Below are 18,863 nucleotides of genomic sequence, written 5' to 3' on the forward strand. Positions count from 1 at the left end.
TGTAGCTCTGAGGATGAGACCCAAAAGCTAGGGAGGGTCTTGCCTTGCACGTGTCGACCTTTAGTCCCATCAGGAGTATTCCCTGAGTGCAGAGCCAGGAGCAAAGCCTGACCTCCCCCCAAAGCAAATGAACAGACATGCACCCAGATGCTGCCAACCAGCCTTCCCACAAACACTCGCCAAGCCAGAGGGGTGCCCGTGTCGGAGCCCCAAGGAGGCCTTCCGGAGCTAGAAGACTGCAGGCCTGAGCAGCCCTGGAGGGTAGAATGGGGTCTACTGAAGACTCCGGGCTGAGCCCCAGGACTGAGCCAAATGAAACAGTGGGTTTTGTTCCCTGAGCCTTGGGGAGAAGCAGCATCTCTTGAGCAGATGATCTCGGTGGTCGTGCAGAAAGCACATATGTGACAGACCTGAGCTCTGGGTCTATCCCCGGCAAAGTGAAAAGAACAAGAAAGTGCTGAAGGGGCCAGAAAGATAGTTCAGAGGGTAGGGCACTTGCCTTGTGCATGGCTCACCTGGGTTTGATCCCCAGCACCCCATATGGTTCCCTGACACCATTCCCTCCCCACCCCTCTGCCAGAAGCGATGACGCTTGGGGCCAGAAAGATAATACAGCAGATCGGGCCCTTGCCTTGCAGGCAGTTGACCCTTGTTTGATTCCCATCATCCCATATGGTCCCCCAAAGCACCGCCAGGAGTAATTCCTGAGTGCAGAGCAATAGTACAGCAGGTAGGGCGTTTGCCTTGCACGTGGCCGACCTGGGTTCGATCCCTGGCATCTCATATGGTCCCCAAAGCACCACCAGAAGTAATTCCTGAGTGCAGAGCCAGGAGTAACTTCTGAGCACCGCTGGGTGTGACCCAAAAAAGCAAAAAAAAAAAAAAAAAAACCAAAAAAACTGAAAAAATAAAGAAGTAATCCCTGAATGTAGAGTCAGGACTAAGCCCTCAGCACAACCTGGTGTTCCTCCCCCCACACACAAAAAAAAAACCCCTTGAAAAACAGTGCTGAAGGAGGGGGAAGTACCCCCTCCAAAAGAAGGACTCTCATTCTCTCTGTGCTACTCCTGGCACTGTGCTCCAGTCCGCCCCCAGCAGTATCCTGGTCCCGTGTTCCACAGGGATTGCACCCCCTTTGAGCCATCCCTCCAGTCCAGAATTCTCTTTTTGCGGGGAGGGGAGGGAGTTGGGCCACACGGGCAATGCAGGGCAAAGGCTGGGCCTGGTCTCCAGTCAGTCTGCCTGGGCCCCGGTTATTCTCCTCTGTTCCCGCCGTCTGCACATAGGTAGCCAGCGACCGCTATCCTGCACAACCTGCGGGGGAGCTATATGAATGAGTCACGAAATGTTCATGGAATTAGGGGAGAAATCGATGAACTCATCCCGGCAGTTTGCCCGGAGAGGCCCGAACACTGTCCTCATAGCCGAAACCAAAGCAAGTTGGAGCGGGAGAAGCAGGAGAGAACCCGGGGCGGGGGGGCGGGGGGGGTGGGGTGGGGGGGTGCTGGGCGAGGAATCCGCGGGAGGGGCGTGGTCTAAGTAATAGGCGTGGCGTGTGGGCGGAGATGTGTTGTGGGCGTGGCGTGTGGGCGGAGTCAGCCGCCTACCCACTCCAGCCAGGGCTGGTGGGAGTGGGGTTCAAGAAGGGGGGGGTGGGGCTCTGTGAGGGAAAGATGAGGCTGGACAGCGACTTGGGTAGGAGAGCAGAAGAGGGACTGAATTCCAGCCAAAGACAGGGGGTGGTGGGGGGTGTTTCTCCTGCCTCCCTTTCCCGGAACGGCTTCATGGCAGAGCGCACGAGCCGTCCAGGCCGGTTTCGCCGGGGACTTGGAGATCTACGGGGACCTTGTAGAAGGGTTGAAGGACCTGGGGGGATCGGAGTTCTGGGTCCACCTCCATGCCCGCGCTCCACGACCCCCGGAATCTCTTGGGGTCTTCCTTTCTACGCCCGTGCCCGCCACTCGCTCTCCCAGAGACTGTGGGAAATCCACAAAGTCACACAATTTGTCCCCTTTCGCTCGGCGAACAATGTGGGCCTGGGATATGAAGTCTGCAGGAAGAAACTGCTCGATATGAGAATGCGGCCAATGTAAGCAAAACCTTGACCCGGCAGCCGACCGGCGCCTCTTCCTCCGTCCCTGTACTGCCCTCTGCTGGCGCCCCGGCGCACTGCGCTGGCTTGGTCCGCGCCCGGCTCCCGAGAACGGCCCTAAAACTCATCGGTGGGGGGTGCTGGGTGACAGCGCAGAGGAAGGGGCGTTTGCCTTGCGTGCGGCCCACTCAGTTTCGATCCTCAGCACCCCATACGGTCCCCGATCTTGCCAAGGAATAAGCCCTGAGCATCACTGGGTGTGGCTCCCAAACAACAATAACAAAACACAGGTGCCAGTTTAGTTTAGTGCGAGTCTAGGACCGGAAGGAGGGGGACTTTCCTTCTGCAAGGAGTTTGCCCGTTTCTGAAGCCAACCAGCTGGAATCACACACTTGACTGGGGTGGAGGGGGAGGGGGTAACGGTGTGGGGGCGGGGTGTTGGGGGAGACTAGAGGCGGGGATCAGGAGAGCCACACACCTGGTAAACAGGCTTGCACCTCTGGTTCCAAGGACTTAACGCCTTAGCTGCCTTCCTTGTGCGCGCTTTGGGTGTTGGGGATAGTACAGTGAGGGACAGAGGAATCCCATAAGCAGATGCTGCCAGCACTCAGCGTATGGGGGAGGGGTGTTGGGGATTAAACTCAGGTGCTCTGCCATTGAGCCATTGCAGATCACTCCTGGCTCGTTGGGGGACCATGTGGTGCCAGGGATGCCTGCATGCAGAACTTGCACCCCCGTACCTTAAGCTATCACTATGGTCCCTTCCATACACTTTATTTCCCTTTTGTTTTTGGGCTGCATCTACTGGTGCTCAGGGCTTACTCCTGGCTCTGCACTCAGGGATCACTCCTGGCAGGCTCAGGGGGGCCATATGGGATGCTGGGAATTGAACCCAGTCAGCTGCATGCAAGGCAAACACCCTACCTGCTGTGCTATCATTCTGGCCCATCCCCTTATACCTTTGTATAATATGGTTGAGAGGGATTGTTTGGTTTGTGGCCACACCCAGCGATGCTCAGTGGTTACTCCTGACTCTGCACTCAGGAATCACTTGTGGCAGTGCTCACAGGGCCATACGGGGCACTGGAGATCGAACCCAAGTTGGCGATGTGCAAGGCAAGCACCTTACCTGTTGTACTATCTCTCTGACCCCATTTTTGGACAATATGTTTATGGAGCCCATGTGATTTCTCAGTTTCAGACACTGTCCAAGTGAAGAGGAGCATAATTTCTCACCCACAGTTACCTGTGCCAGCACCAGCCCCTCCCCCCAACCACCCAGCCCTCTCTCCTCCAGTCTCAGGGTCCATGGGTAGGTAAAAGATTTGCTGTTCTGGTTCTAGGAAAATACTGTCCGCCTTTTTTTTTTCTTTTTGGGTCACACCCGGCAATGCTCAGGGGTCACTCCTGGCTCTGCACTCAGGAATTACCCCTGGCGGTGCTCAAGGGACCATATGGGATGCTGGGAATCGAACCTGGGTCAGCTGTGTGCAAGGCAAATGCCCTACCCGCTGTCCACCTTAAAGCTATGCAGTGGCCTGGCAAAGTTTTTTTTTTTTTTGACAACTCGTTGGGGGCTGGAGCGATAGCACAGAGGGTAGGGAGTTTGCCTTGCACGAGACCAACCCGGGTTCAATTCCCAGCATCCCATGTGGCATGTGGTTACTCGAGCATTGCCAGGGGTAATTCCTGAGTGCAGAGCCAGGAGTAACCCCTGAGCATTGCTGGGTGTGACCCAAAAAGCAAAAACAAAAAAAACAAAAAAAAAACTCATTGTTTATTAGTGGGGTCACACCCAGCAGTGTTCAGTGGCTACTCCCAGCTCTGTGCTCAGGGGTCCCTCCCATCGATGCGTGGAGCACTGGGAAGTGCCAGGGACCCACCCAGGCTCCCACGTGTAGAGCGTATCTCAGCCTGTTGAACCGACTCTCCAGCCCAGACAATGTTCTATTTTCCCTGGCGTTAGTCATTGTCTTGACTTATTTCCCAACTGTTGGGCTTCTTTTTTCTTTTCTTTCTTGTTTTTTGGGTCACACTCGGTGATGCTCAGGGGTTACTCCTGGCTCAGCGCTCAGGAGTTACTCCTGGTGGTGCTCAGGGGACCGGGGATTGAAATCAGGTTGGCCACAGGCAAGGAAAATGCTCTCCCCCGCTGTGCTCTGGCCCCTCTTCGGGCTTCTTAGTACTTATCATTATGTCAGCTCCAGACTATAGTTCAGAACTACTCCTAGAGTTTTGTCTTCTTTTTTATTTGTTTTTTTGAGCCACATCCTGCAGTGCTCAGGGCTTACTTACTCCTGCTCTGTGCTCAGGAGCACACCTGGTGGGATTCAAGGGACCATTTGCGGTATCAGGGACGGAACTCAGGTTGGCCAGATGCAAGGCAGCATCCTCCCTGCTCTTCTATTTTTCCAGCCCAGGAGTTGCATCTTCTTTTGTTTTTTGCTTTTTTTCCCCCTTTTTGGGTCACACCCAGTGATGCTCAGGGGTTACTCCTGGCTTTGCACTCAGGAATTACTCCTGGCAGTGCTCAGGGGACCATATGGGATGCTGGGAATCGAACCTGGGTCGCCACGTGCAAGGCAAACGCCCTACCCACTGTGCTATCGCTCCAGCCCCACATCTTCTTGAAAGAATCTGTCTTCTGCGCTTCCTTCTGTCCTCACACAGATTCAAGGGCCTCCCTTTATCTCTCTCCTAGGACACCCTGTTTCCTCCTTCATGTGTCTCTGCCATTTTAGGTTTACTTCCTCCTTCTGTTGAAACATATCCTTCAGTAGCCTCCTAAAGGGGGAAAAATAATCCTGGAGGGTCAGATTTTTAGTTCTGGAAGCTAGAATGATAGGACCGTGGGTAGAGCATTTACCTTGCAAACGGCTGACCCAAGTTCAATCCCCAGCATCCCAGATGGTCTCTCTGAGTCCACTAGGAGGAATCCCTGAGTGCAGTCAGGAGTACGTCCTGAGAACCACTGGGTGTGGCCCAAAAGTTTTTATTTTTGCAGTTCTGAGGGCTGAGGAAATGCAGCAGGGTTCCGGCAGACTTGCTATGCTCCCTGGCAGGCTAGGGGACCATACCGGGTACAGGGGATCAAACCTGGGTCAGTCATGCCTAAACCTGAGCTTCTGTATTGTCTCTCTGACCCATGTACCGTGTTTGCTTGTTTTTGTTTTGGAGCCACATCCTGCGATGCTTAGGGCTTACGCCTCACTGCGCCCGCCCGAGGGTCACTCCTGGGCGGCTCGGGAAACTATTGGAGTACCAAGAATGGAACTGCTGGGGGCCGGAGCGATAGCACAGCGGGTAGGGCGTTTGCCTTGCACGAGGCTGACCCAGGTTCAATTCCCAGCATCCCATATGGCCCCCCAAGCACCAGCAGGAGTAATTCCTGAGTGCAGAGGCAGAAGTAACCCCTAGCATCGTGGGGTGTGACCCAAAAAGGAAAATTAAAAATGAATTGGCTGCATGCAAGGCAAATGCCCTGCCCATTATCAGTCTGCCCCCTATACATTTTTTATTTTTTTATTATTTTTTTTTTTTGCTTTTTTTTGGGTCACACCCAGCAATGCTCAGGGGTTACTTCTGGCTTTGCACTCAGGAATTACTCCTGGCAGTGCTTGGGGGACCATATGGGATGCCGAGGATCGAACCCGGGTCGGCTACGTGAAAGGCAAACGCCCTACCCGCTGTGCTACCGCTCAGGCCCCTGCCCCCTATACATTTTTATTGATTTTTATTAAAACACCGTAATTTACAAAGTTGTTGATTATATGGTTGTTTCAAACATTTAGTATTCCAACACCACCAGTATGACTTTCTCCCCACCAATATCCCCAGCTTCCCTCCCCGTCCCAACTCTGACACATAATTTACTTTATATTGCTTATTCCAACAAAACTTTTAAAACTGGCAAATAGAATGATCAGAAAATAAATCAGGGGGCAGAGCGATAGTACAGCGGGTAGGGCGTTCAACTAGCACACGGCAGACCCGGGTTCAATTCCCGGCATCCCATATGGTCCCTCAACACTGCCAGGAGTAATTCCTGAGTGCAGAGCCAGGAGTAACCCCTGAGCATCACTGGGTGTGACCCAAAAAGCAAAACAAAACAAAACAAAAAAACAAGAAAGAAAGAAAGAAAGAAAGAAAGAAAGAAAGAAAGAAAGAAAGAAAGAAAGAAAGAAAGAAAGAAAAGAGGAAAGAAAGAAGGAAAGAAGGAAAGAAATCAGTCCTATACATTTTTGTTTCTTTGAAAAAACTCTAGAGCTATTCATGGGGTTAAGGCATTTGCCTGGCATGTGGCCAAATCTGGTTTGATCCCCCGAGCCAGGAGTGATCCCTGAATACAGAGCCAGGAAAAATCCCAGAGCACTGCCAAGTCTGGCCAAAACAACAAAACAAAATGAGATTTTTTTTTTTAAGCGTGTCTGCAGAACCAGAGAGGAGGGCGAGGCTTTCTCTGGCTGTATTTAGATAAAACTGACACGTCACCTTGTGTAAACTGAAGGTGTGTGACCGGATCCTTTGATGTCCTATATGTTGCAAAATGATTGCTACAATGAGGCGGAGAACTGCCACGCTCTCCCATTGTTCCCGTTGAGAAACCTTTCTTTGTTTGTGTTTCTTTTTTTGTACTTTGGGACCACACCCAGCAGGTGCTCAGACTTACTTCTGCCTCTGTGCTCAGGGATCACTCCTGGCTCGGTGGACTCAGGGGAACCTGATGGGATAGCCAGGGATGGAGACCGGGTCAGCCTCGCGCAAGGCAAGGGCCCAAGCTGCTGTGCGATTGCTCGGGTCAAAGAAACCTTTCTTAGGGGCTGGAGCAATTGCACAGTGGGTAGGGCGTTTGATCCCCAGCATCCCATATCGTCCCTTGAGCACCGCCAGGAGTAATTTCTGAGTGCAGAGCCAGGACTTAACCCCTGTGCATCGCCGGGTCTGACCCAAAAAGCAAAAAAAATAAAAAATAAAAAAATAATCTTTCTTAAACAGGAAGCAAAAGGTACAGAAACGAAGAAGAGATCTCAAAAATGTGTTTGATTTTGCGATGCCAGGGATTGAACTCGGGGCTTCACCCATGCAGAGTAAATGCTTGTACCCTGAGGTGTTACCCTGGCCCTCCATAAAATGGTTTACAGTATTTGTAAGAGCATTTCTTCCCTCCAAGACAGACAGAAGAGCATCAAAAGGCAACTTCCAGAGTGGGGCAGAGACCTAGGACTCACTACTGACCAGAGGCTTGTGTTTAGAAAATGAATACATGGGACTGAGCAATCGCACAGTGTGGAGGGCGTTTGCCTTACATGCAACTGACCCGGGGTTGCTCCCCGGCATCCCATATGGTTCCCAGAGCACTGCCAGGAGTGATCCCTGAGTGCAGTTCCAAGAGCAATCCCTTCGCACCACCAGGGGTGGCCCCAAAATAAACAAAATCAGTACATAAATATAAATTGAAAAGGTGTTTGCTGGGGCTGGAGCAATAGCACAACAGGTAGGGCGTTTGCCTTGCACGCGGCCGAACCGGGTTCAATTCACAGCATCCCATATAGTCTCCTAAGCACCACCAGGGGTAATTCCTGAGTGCAGAGCCAGGAGTGACCCCTGTGCATCGCTGGGTGCAACCTCAAAGGAAAAAAAAAAAAAGGTGTTTTCTTTGATGCAACTGACCCATGTCTGCTCTGGTACCACGTGCCCCCTAACAGACACCATCTAGAGTGACCTGCAAATACAGAAGCCAGAAGTGACCCCAGAACATCACAGTAGTAGCCTAAACCCAGCTCCCCAGCACACCTAGGGGTCACGACGCCTGGAGTGCTTAGGTGACCCTATGGGATGCTGGGAATCGAAACCAGGTCAGTCATGTACAAAGCAAGTGCCCTACTCACTATGCCTGGCCCGAGGAAGTCCAAGTTTGAGCCCACGCTTAGTATCAAACTTTACATAGGAGGACTCAGCTGGAGTACCTCCGGGAGACTCCAAAAAATCAAAATAAAAGAAAATACAAATTTTTTTTTTCCAGGGACTGGAGCGATAGCATAGAGGGTAGGGCGTTTGCCTTGCACGAGGCCAACCCGGGTTCAATTCCCAGCATCCCATATGGTCCCCTGAGCACCACCAGGAATAATTCCTGAGTGCAGAGCCAGGAGTAACCCCTGAGTATTGCCAGGTGTGACCCAAAAAGACAAAAATTTTTTTCCTTTCCTTTTCGGTCACACTCAGCAATGCTCAAGGGTTACTCCTGGCTTTGCGCTCAGGAATTACTCCTGGCAGTGCTCAGGGGATGCCAGGGATTGAACCCAAGTCGGTCGTGTGCAAGGCAGATGCCCTACCCACTACGTTATTGCTCCGGCCCCAATTTTCTTTCCTCTAGGCACACGGAAGCATGAGTATGTTTTGTTTTGTTTTAAATCAGGAGACAGTTTATATTCTGTACTTGACCTCTTATAAATAGACCTTGGGGGGGGGGGCGTTAATCACTCTAGTCAGAAGAAGCAACTGCTTGCCTGCGTGATAAGACAGCAGGGAGCACAGTTGCCTTGCACCCGGCCAACCCAGGTTCAACCCTCAGCATCCCATGGGGTCCCCTGAGCATTGTCAGGAGTCATTCCTGAGCGCAGAGCCAGGAGTAAGGCCTGAGCGTCACTGGACGTTTCCAAAAAAATTAGAAGCAGCAGCAGCAGCAGCAGAAGTCGCTGACTCACATCTCCCCTAAAGTCCCGTCGAGGGCTACACCGTTTAGTCACTTTGTTACTGATGAGCATTCAGGATGTTTCCTATTATGTGTGACTCCAAAGAGTCTTGCAATCACTATCTTTGGACAGATCCATTTCCCATCTGTGTACGGATCTCGGAAAGCCATAAATTTCCGGAAGCGGAGTTGATGGGTCAAAGGGTGAGCACATTTTCGATCCTAGTAGGTGCTACTTAACAAAACACAGACGGGGGTGGGGGTGGGGGGGGGCGGGGGCATGTCGCGAGGTTCAGAACACAGGCCGGGGAGGCACAGGCCTGGATTAGACCCCCGGCACCTCATGGTCCTTCACTGTCCCCCAGCACCAGTGGGGGCGTTTCCTGTTAAAAGGGGAGTGAGCTAAGAGGTATTCCTGGAGAAAGGCACCAGCTTGCGGCCAACCCTGGCCAGACCCCCGACACCGACACCGGGTTCCCTGAACATTGCTAATCCCCAAGCACAGTCAGGTGTAAGCCCTGAGCATTGCCAGATGTGGCCCACCCCACCCCCACCCCATCCCCCCCACCACAAAGGGGAAAAGCCCTTAAAACCCTCTCCCCACCCCCATAAAAAAGGAGGGGTCAGGAAGGTAGGACAGCTGGCCTTGCATGTGGCTAACCCTGGCTTGGTCCCCAGCACCCCCTAGGGTCCCTGAGCACTGCCAGTGGTGATTCCTGAGCAGCAGCCAGGTGTAAGTCCTGAGCAGAGCTGGCTGTGGTCCGAACACAAAGGAAGAAAAAGAAGAGGGGCTGGAGCAATAGCACAGCGGGTAGGGCATTTGCCTTGCATGCGGCCTAGCCGGGTTCGATTCCCAGCATCCCATATGGTCCCCCAAGCACCGCCAGCAGTAACTCCTGAGTGCATGAGCCCGGAGTAACCCCTGAGCAACACCAGGTGTGACCCAAAAAAGCAAAAAAAAAAAAAAAAGAAGAAGAAGAAGGAAAAGAAGAAAAGTGAGATGAGCTAGTGAGCTAGGAAGGAGCTCAAGTGAGAGTAGGAAGAAGAGCTGGAAGGGGCAGGGGTGAAGGGAAGGGGTGCTGATCGCTCTTCATCTTTCCCCAGATGCTCTCAGATATTGCAAAATGCAACTTCATGTTTGTGGCCCAGGTAAGGCAGGGGTGAGAGAGAAGGGGATGGGGGTGGGGGGGAGGGGGGCAGTAGCCCCTGAGTGGAGGAGTTACCAGGGGAATGTTCACCCAGATATGGGGGGGGGGGTTGAAAACTTCAGAGGAGGAGGAGAGTGGGGTGCAGGAAGGAGGGTTGGGGTGTAGGGGTGTAGCCCTCCCCACCTGCCCCACATGGTCATCAGGTAAGAGCCGGCGCTCCCAGTCGCCCTTGGGCTGTTTCCTCTGTTTCCGCTTCTGCCATCCTGCCCTGCCCACATTTCCAGTTCTTCCCATTCTCTCCCTCTGGGCTCCAGTCAGGGTGGGGCCCCAAAGCAGGTGTGTGTGGAGGGAGTCACCTGCCCCCCCATCCCCATGAACAGTGACTCATGCTTCCTCCCCGGGGCAAAGGCGTTGTTGTCATCATCATCATCTTTTCCCTGGCAAACCACTGGCCCTTCCCGTTCTTTGAGACCTACTATGGAGCTTCGAGGTACCAGGATGCTCAGACCCCGGCCAGGGCCCTCTGCAGGGAGCGAGTTACCGCAATAGATGTTGAGAGGCTTTTTTGGGGGGGAGTTGTTTTTGTTGGGGGGGCCACAGCCAACAGTGCTCAAGGCTCGTTCCTGGCTCTGTGCTCGGGGATCACTCCTGAAAGGGCTGAGGGGATCCTATGTGGCACCAGAGATTGAACCTAGGTCGGCTGCATGCAAGGCAAGCGCCCTACCTGCTGCACTATCCCTCTGGCCCTTTTTGGGGAGGTGGGGTGGGGTAGGGGTGGTTGAAGGTTATCGTGAACAGTCCTAGATGCACGTATACCGGGAAAAGCCTCTCGCACAGGAGGGAGGCGAAGGCCCACAGAAGTGGATTGGGAATGCAGGACTGGCCGAGGACGGGCCCGGCTCCCCGACTTCTGAGCACTTGAGCTCGCAGGTTCACGCCTTCGGGAGCAGGGACTGCGCCAGGGCACGGGCGTGGCTGGAGCCTGTCCGTCCAGGAGCCCACCTCTCTTCCTCCCCAGGCGTTTGTGGGAAATTTCTGGGTGGTGGCGGGGACAGGGGTCCTCATTCAGGTGCCTGACTCGAGGGGGGGGCACGCACCTCGAGTGGCAGCTGGGAAGGGGAGGGACTTTGACAGGGCGTCGGAGCTTGAGGCCTGCAGATGCCCACGTGGAAGGGATTTAGTGGAGCCGCGCGCATGCTCAGAGCAGGTGAATTTCCGCAGGTGGCTTGGTCTCCTATACTCTGTCGGCGAGGGGCATGGGTCTGAAGGGGGCGTGGTCCTGCAGACAGGAGAGGGCGTGGCCTCGATGACAGTATCCTCTCCCCAGCCGCCCCTCCGCCCAGCAGGCCAGAAAAGAGGGACAAATGAGTTTGGATATTTTTTTTCTTCTTGGGTCACACCCGGCGATGCACAGCGGTTACGCCTGGCTTTGCACTCAGGAATTACTCCTGGCGGTACATATGGCATGTTGGGAATCAAACCCAACATGGTTGGCAGGGTGCAAGGCAAACACCCTCCCCGCTGTGCTATTAATCCAGCCCCTAGTTTTCTTTTTTAATTAAAAAGTATTTTTTTAATGTGGGAGTACTGCTATTTATACAGCCATCGATTAAGCTGATTGAATTAGGCATGAACTCCACATTACTTTTCTTTAATTTTTTAAAATTATTTTAATTGAATATCCATGAGATAGACCATTACAAAGCTGTTCATAATTGGGTTTTAGTCATACAATGATCCAGCATCTATTCCTCCACCAATGTACATCTCCTGCCACTAATGTCCCCCATTTCCCTACTGCCATCCCCAAACCCTCCACCCCCAGCCTCTCTCTTTGGGAGGCACTTTCCTTCTTGCTCTCTCTCTCTCTCCTTTTCCTTTTGTGATTTATGGTTTGCAATACAGGTGCTAAGAGGTCACGGTGTTTGTTCAGAGCATTTGGTATTTTTATAGGGACGGTAAGGCCACCAATTGGATGGCTGCTTTAGGGTGTGGATGTGACTGAAGAGGCTTCCAGAAGTACAGGAAGGTGTGGGGAAGTAGCTGAGAACGCCTGGAGATTTCAGTCACAAAACCCACATACCCAAATTTCAGCAGAATATATCTTGGCACACGGCCAACCCAGGTTCAATTCCTCCACCCCTCTCGGAGAGCCCGGCAAGCTACCGAGAGTATCTTGCCCGCACAGCAGAGCCTGACAAGCTCCCCGTGGTGTATTCTATATGCCCAAAACAGTAACAAGTCTCACAGTGGAAATGTTACTGGTGCATGCTCAAGCAAATCGATGAGCAACGGGATGACAGTGACAGTGACAGTGAATCTTGGTGAGGTCCGTCCTGAGACAGTGGAGTCAGGCCTGGGGTATGGTGGCACTTTTGGATTGTGGAAGCCTGTGGCTGCCAGGGCCTCTGCTTGGGTGGGCCCCACACTAACCTTCCCCCGCTCTGATTTACCCCAGTCTGTTCAGCCATGCGTGGGTCTGAGATTTACTACAGCTTTTGATCTCTTTTGAGATTGATTTATGGATCTCTGAAGCAAGGCTGGCAGTAGAGCTTACATAGTGTCACTAGAGTTGATTCGTGGGGTGACTGCCAGTGCTTCCAGTAGTGTTGGGAAGTGGGGGGAAGTAGCTCATCCCAACTCCGAGAAGGTCTGGAGATTTCAGTCACAAAACCCGCATACTCAAATTTTCATTATATATTATTTATACATTATTTTTATATTATTATAATATATATAATATATTATTCATGTATAATATTATTTCATTTATAATCAGCAGATTATATCTTGGTGAGGTCCATCCTGAGAAGGTGGAGTCAGGCTGGGGGTATGGAAGCAGGCAGCTGCCGGAGGCTCTGCTTGGACAGGCCCCAGACTCACCGCCCCCTCTGATTTACCCTGTTCTGTTCAGCCATGCACGGGTCCGAGATTAACTGCAGCTTTTGATCTCTTTCGAGATTTATGGGTCTCTGAGATAAGGCCCATAAATTTATTAAATGAGCTTATATAGCTGAGCTGGAGGTGGTATGTGGGTGTGGCTCCCACATACCTAATTTTTGGCAGCTTAATTTCTTGGTAAACTTGACCCCAAGTTGTTGGGGTCTGGCCAAAGGCACAGCAGCGATTTGGGGGTATCAGGAAGTCTGAAGGCACCATCAGGCTGCTGATGCACTCACCCCACAGGTATAGGCTGACCTGTTGGTGGCACCATACCCTCGAGTTTGGATTTTTGTTCGGTTGTTGCTTGGATTTGGGGCAACACACCTGGCACTATTCAGGGGTGACTCCTGACTCTGCACTCAGGAATCACTCCTGGCGGGCTCAAGGGACCGTATGATCCTAGAGATTGAACCCGGGTCAGCCATGTGCAAGGCAGGCTCCCTCCCTGCTTTGTTATCTCTGGACTTCCAATCAGAGCCTCTGTTTTGTTTTTTTGATGGCTTGGGAGTTGAAAACTGGGCCCAAGATGGAAAAACAACCAGTTGAGGCCTGAAGAGGTCTGAGCGATAGTACAGCCCGGGAATCCCCTAGGGTTCCCTGAATGTCCAAGGAGTGATTCCTAAGAGCTACCTTCTTAGGGCACTCTAAGGAGTGCAGGGGCTCCCTGCCCTGGGCTCTGCCTGATCCCTGACACCTTTATCCAAAAATTTCTGCTATGCTTCTTCCTGCCCAGATGGTCTGTTCTCAGTCCCTGGGAAGTCAAATATTCAGCTTAGCTCCTGAGCCCGGTTTATAAAATACCTTGAACAAGTTTTGGGGGGCCAGAAAGATAGTACAGTGGGTAGGACATTTTCCTTGCATGTGGCTGACTAGGTTTTGGTCCCCAGCACCCTACGTGGATCCCTGAGCACTACCAGGAGTGATCCCTGAGGGCTTCGATCCCCAAAAGCTGCATGGGAAAACCCAGGCCTATGGGAACCCAGCATGGCAAATCTTTAGTAAAATTAGCCTGGTGACTGCAGTGCAACTTTCTGAGTATACCAAAACCACTGAACTGGCCTGGAGGAAAACATGCATGATATGGTATGTGAATTGCATCTCAATAAATGGATTCCTTGGGGCCAGAGTGGCAGCAGAGCAGGTAAAGCATTTGCCTTGCATACAACTAACACAGGTTAGATCCCTGGCACCCTGAGCCCCACCAGGAGTGATCCCTGCTCACAGCTGGGTGTAGCTCCTGAACCAAGACAATAATAAAAAGATTTTATAATTTCATAGGCTATATATTCACAATGGACTCAGTCCTTACCCCATAGTGCTTGTGTAAACCTATGAGTCAGAAATTCCAGGGAGAAATGGAAACACAAGCAACCCGAGATAGCTGGGAGCAGGAATTCGGGCAGGCTGGATTCAGGCTTTGCAAGCAGGAGGCTCATAATTTGATCCTTGGCATCAAAAAAATATATATATATGTTGAGGCATTCTGACATGATTCCAATAGCAATAATGCAATAATGCACTGGTCAGCTAAAGACTCTGATTCCAGAGATGTAACACATTCGGGCATCCAGCGCAGCACCCGAGAGCGATGCACTGGGACACCAAACTGGGCTACAACTCTGTGCTGCCGGGGGTGGATTTTTTTTTCCTCCCCACCCTGTCTTCCTGCACGGAAAGCGGCAGGCTGGCGGCACCCATGTGGCAGGCGCCATCTTCTGGGACTCCAGACCCACAGGTATTCGGATTTTACTTTGGGGGCTCCCAGGAACTCATGGGAAGGGGGCGTAACCGGCACGCCCTCGGCCCAGATAAATCCGGAGCCGCTGAGCGCGAATCGGACCCTCTCGCCTAAAGACTTTGAATTCAGAGACTTCTTACAGCAATGCACTGGGACTGTGAGCTGGGCTATGTAATTTCTGGCAGAATTTTCCCTGGACTTTATACAGAAATCCAAAACCGCGCGGACGCAGCAGCATCCGCGCGACTTAACATTTATAATTGTCAGCAATGTGAAACGGTTCCATTTGAACAGGTCTGACTTGGGGGGGAAACTCCAAATAATAACAGTAAGTTTTTGTTGAAATATTGAAGGTTTTTAATGTAGCAGCCACCTCTGGACTGTGAACTAAGCAAAAGCCCCACGCTGGCCAACGCGGCGTGGCGTACACCATACTATGAGGCGCAGGAAGGGGGATGAGGGGGAAAAAGGAAAAAAAAAAGGGGGAAAGGAAAAAGAAAAAAAAAAGAGAGAGAGTTATGTCAATTATAGTGAGTTTTGTGTTGAATTATGGAATGTAATCAAGGTAAAGAAAAAATGAAGTGAAATTCATTAGTTATACAGTAGGGGGTAGGGGGTGGGGGCGGGGGGTATACTGGGGTTTCTGGTGGAATATGGGCACTGGTGAAGGGATGGGTGTTTGAATATTGTATAACTGACATATAAACCTGAGAACTTTGTAACTTTCCACATGGTGATTTAATAAAAATTAAAAAAAAATAATGCACTGGTCAGATCTGGGAAATGCATTATTATACTATTTTATTTATTTTCTGGGGTGTCGGGGATGGAACCAAGAGTGCACACATGTGATATAAATTATAATAGTATAGGACACTTCAGATTTTCTGTTTCTGTTTGTTCTTGGGTGATCAGTTATGAAAAGTCTTTTTTTTTTTTTTTTTTTTTTTGGTTTTTGGGTCACACCCGGCGATGCACAGGGGTTACTCCTGGCTCTGCACTCAGAAATTACTCCTGGCGGTGCTTGGGGGACCATATGGGATGCCAGGGATTGAATCCAGGTCAGCCGTGTGCAAAGCAAACTCCTGCTGCCACTGTACTATGGCTCCACCCCCCCACCCCCACTACCCCCCCATTGATTTTTTTTAATTAATGAATTTAAAATTTTTTAAATTTAAAAAAGGTCTGGAGTGATAGCGCAGCAGGTAGGGCATTTGCCTTGCACGCGGCTGACCCGGGTTTGATTCCTTTGTCCTTCTCGAAGAGCCCAGCAAACTACCGAGAGTATCCTGCCCCTGCCCCATGGCAGAGTCTGGCAAGCTACCCATGGGGTATTTGATATGCCAAAAACAGTAACAACAAGTCTCACAATGGAGATGTTACTGGTGCCAGCTCGAGCAAATAGCTGAACAAATGGAGAACAATGCTACAGTGCTACATTCATGAATTTATTGATCTCATTTGTTTTTTTTCTTTTTGGGTCACACCTGGCATTACTCCTGGCTCTGCACTCAGGAATTACTCCTGGTGGTGCTCAGGGGACCATATGGGATGCCTGCCGGGGATCGAACCCGGTGGACCACATGCAAGGCAGATGCCCTACCCACTGTGCTATTGCCCCATTGATTATTTTTATGTTGTGTTTTGGTTTCACTCATCTCAACTCTTAGCTCTGACAACTCTTAGCCTTACTGTTTTGGATGTTGTTGTTAGGGTTTGTTTTTGAGGCACTCCCAGGGATGCTCAGGGCTCCTCCCAGCTCTGTGCTCAGGGTGGACCAGTTTCCGGAACTAACCCAGGTCTCCCTCCCCCATGCTAAGCCTGTGCTCCGTCCATTGCTCCTGGCGGTGCTCAGGGGACCATATGGGATGCTGGGAATCGAACCGGTCTGCCGCGTGCAAGGCAAACACCCTACCTGCTGTGCTATCACGCCAGCCCCCTCTGCTGTGTTTTTAAGTTAGTCCTCTTCTGTTTATTTTGAAGTCACACCCTCAATGCTCTAAGCTATTTTCTTTCTTTCTTTTTTTTTCATTTTGTTTCTGAGCCCCACCCTCAGTGCTCAGGGCTCTTCCTGCTACGTGCTGGGGATTGAACCCTGGACGCCAGCATGCGAAGCGTGCTGTTTCTACACTTTGTGCTATCTCCTCTAATCGAAATTTTTCTTTTACTACATTAAAAAAAAAAATGTAGAGGGCGAAGATGGCTGTGGCCGTGACCTTCGGCGCGCGCTGCTGGGCCGCTGTGGGGGCGGCTCTGGGGGCGCAGGGGCGCGGGGTGCGCGCCGGTCCGGTCCGGGCGGGGAGAAGGTCACGCACACGGGCCAGGCCTATGACGTCGGGGACTGCAGGAGGATCCGCATCGTGGGCCGGCAGAAGGAGGTGAATGAGAACTTCGCCATTGACCTCATTGCTGAGCAGCGCGTGAGCGAGGTGGGGAGCCGCGTGGTGTCCTGCGACGGCGGTGGGGGTGCCTTGGGCCACCCCCGGGTGTACATCAACCTGGACAAGGAAACCAAGACGGGCACGTGCGGCTCCTGCGGCCTGCAGTTCCGGTGGCAGCATCACTAGTGGCGGGGCGCCAGAATAAAGGGCGTCTCCAGGCCGGCAAAAAAAAAAAAAAAAAAAAGTAGAAAAAAATCAATTTAACACTCTGGGGACCATACCTAGTGGTGCTCAGGGTTTACCCTTGGCTCTGTCCTCAGGGGTCACCCCATCGATGTTTGGGGGAACATATGTATTGCCAGGGATTGTGTTCTCTCTCTCTCTCTCTCTCTCTCTCTCTCTCTCTCTCTCTCTCTCTCTCTCTCTCTCTCTCTCTCTCTCCTCCCCCCTCCTTCGATCCCTCTCTTGGTGGGCAGAGCATGGGAGGGAGCGAGGGAGGGGGGGAGGGAGAGAGAGAGAGAGAGAGAGAGAGAGAGAGAGAGAGAGAGAGAGAGAACACAATCCCTGGCAATACATATGTTCCCCCAAATATCTAGAACCTTACCTGTTAGAGGCAGGTGTTTAACAGTGAACCACATCCCTGACCCTGAGGTCCGTTTCTGTACACACCCATTTTCATTTCTCTTAGGTAAATACCCCCGAGGAATTTACGGTTTCCTTTCTGTTTATTTGGGGGGCCACAGCCAGCAGTGCTTGAGTTACTTCCAGCTCTGTGCTTTGAGGTGGGGGGGCTACTCCTGGCAGTGCTCAGAGGACCAGGCAGGGCTGGCAATCAAATCTTTGTCTCCTGCCTGCAAAGTATGGGCTCCATCCACTGACCCATCTCTTGGGCCCCTGGAAGTGATATTTATTTGTTTGAGCTTGGAGACTTTTTGAGGGTAGGGGGTATAAGTCTCAATCTATCAGTTGATCAAACTCCCCTCTCTTCGGTTTTGGTTTGGGGCAATGCCCAGTGGTATCCAGGCTAACTCCTGGCTCTGAGCTCAGGGCTCACTCCTGGTGGGCTGGAGGGACCATATGGGATGCCAGGGATTGAACCTGGGCTGGCTGCCTGCAAGGCAAACAACTGACTCTTTATTATTGTTACAATGTCCCGGGTTCACACACTTGTGTCACCAAGGAAGTAACCTGTGATGTCTGATGTTGAATTGGTGGTTCAAGCAAAGGAAGAGTGAAGTCATACACCCCCTGTTGGGACTCAGGAGACCACATGGGGTGCCAGGGATTGAACGCAGTCAGGTGCAAGGCGAACACCTTAATCACTCCAATGCTGATTTGAGAATTTCCTTTAATGATGTAATTTCATCTTTTTTTTTTTTTTTTGCTTTTTGGTCACACCCAGCAATGCACAGGGGTTACTCCTGGCTGTACACTCAGGAATTACTCCTGGCGGTGCTCAGGGGACCATATGGGATGCTGGGAATCTGAACCTGGGTTGGCCGCGTGCAAGGCAAACCCCTACCCGCTGTGCTATTGCTCCAACCCCCCTCATGTTCTCTTTAAGTTCTTTCCTTCCTTCCTCACATCCAGTGTTGCTCAGGGATCACTCAAGGCAGGCTCCAGGCACCATATGGGATGCCAGGGATGGAAGTGGGTCAGCTGCGTGCAGAGCAAATGCCCTTCCCACTCACTGTACCAGCGATTCTAGCCCAGCCCCAACCCTTGAGTACCTCTGCTGGGCTGTTTGAGGTAGCCGCCAACTGTTACTAATGAACCAGCAGCTCCCCCAAGCCATCACCAGCAGTTCCTTGTGGTCCTGGCCGTCCTTTCCCTTTTTTTTTACCCCTTGCTTCTTTTTTTCTTTTTTTTC

At 51.7% G+C, this 18,863-nt stretch overlaps 1 protein-coding gene across 1 annotated transcript; it reads left to right on the plus strand.

Annotated features, from left to right (window-relative positions):
• Window positions 1–16,811: 16,811 nt before the first annotated feature.
• LOC101541168 (NADH dehydrogenase [ubiquinone] iron-sulfur protein 6, mitochondrial-like) lies at window positions 16,812–17,212 on the plus strand. The gene is made up of 2 exons (XM_055146453.1): window positions 16,812–16,833; window positions 16,878–17,212. Exons 1-2 carry the CDS (start codon window positions 16,812–16,814, stop codon window positions 17,177–17,179), a joined length of 324 nt encoding a protein of 107 aa, XP_055002428.1. The 3' UTR covers window positions 17,180–17,212.
• The last annotated feature ends 1,651 nt before the right edge of the window (window positions 17,213–18,863 follow it).

Source organism: Sorex araneus, chromosome 8 (assembly GCF_027595985.1).
Source record: "Sorex araneus isolate mSorAra2 chromosome 8, mSorAra2.pri, whole genome shotgun sequence".
Taxonomy (NCBI): Eukaryota; Metazoa; Chordata; class Mammalia; order Eulipotyphla; family Soricidae; genus Sorex; species Sorex araneus.

Coding starts and splice junctions, on each gene's coding strand:
- LOC101541168 (XM_055146453.1), top strand. CDS start 16,812: ATGGCTGTGGCCGTGACCTTCG. Junction 16,834..16,877: donor GGCTGTGGCCGTGACCTTCG/GCGCGCGCTGCT, acceptor CTGGGGGCGCAG/GGGCGCGGGGTGCGCGCCGG.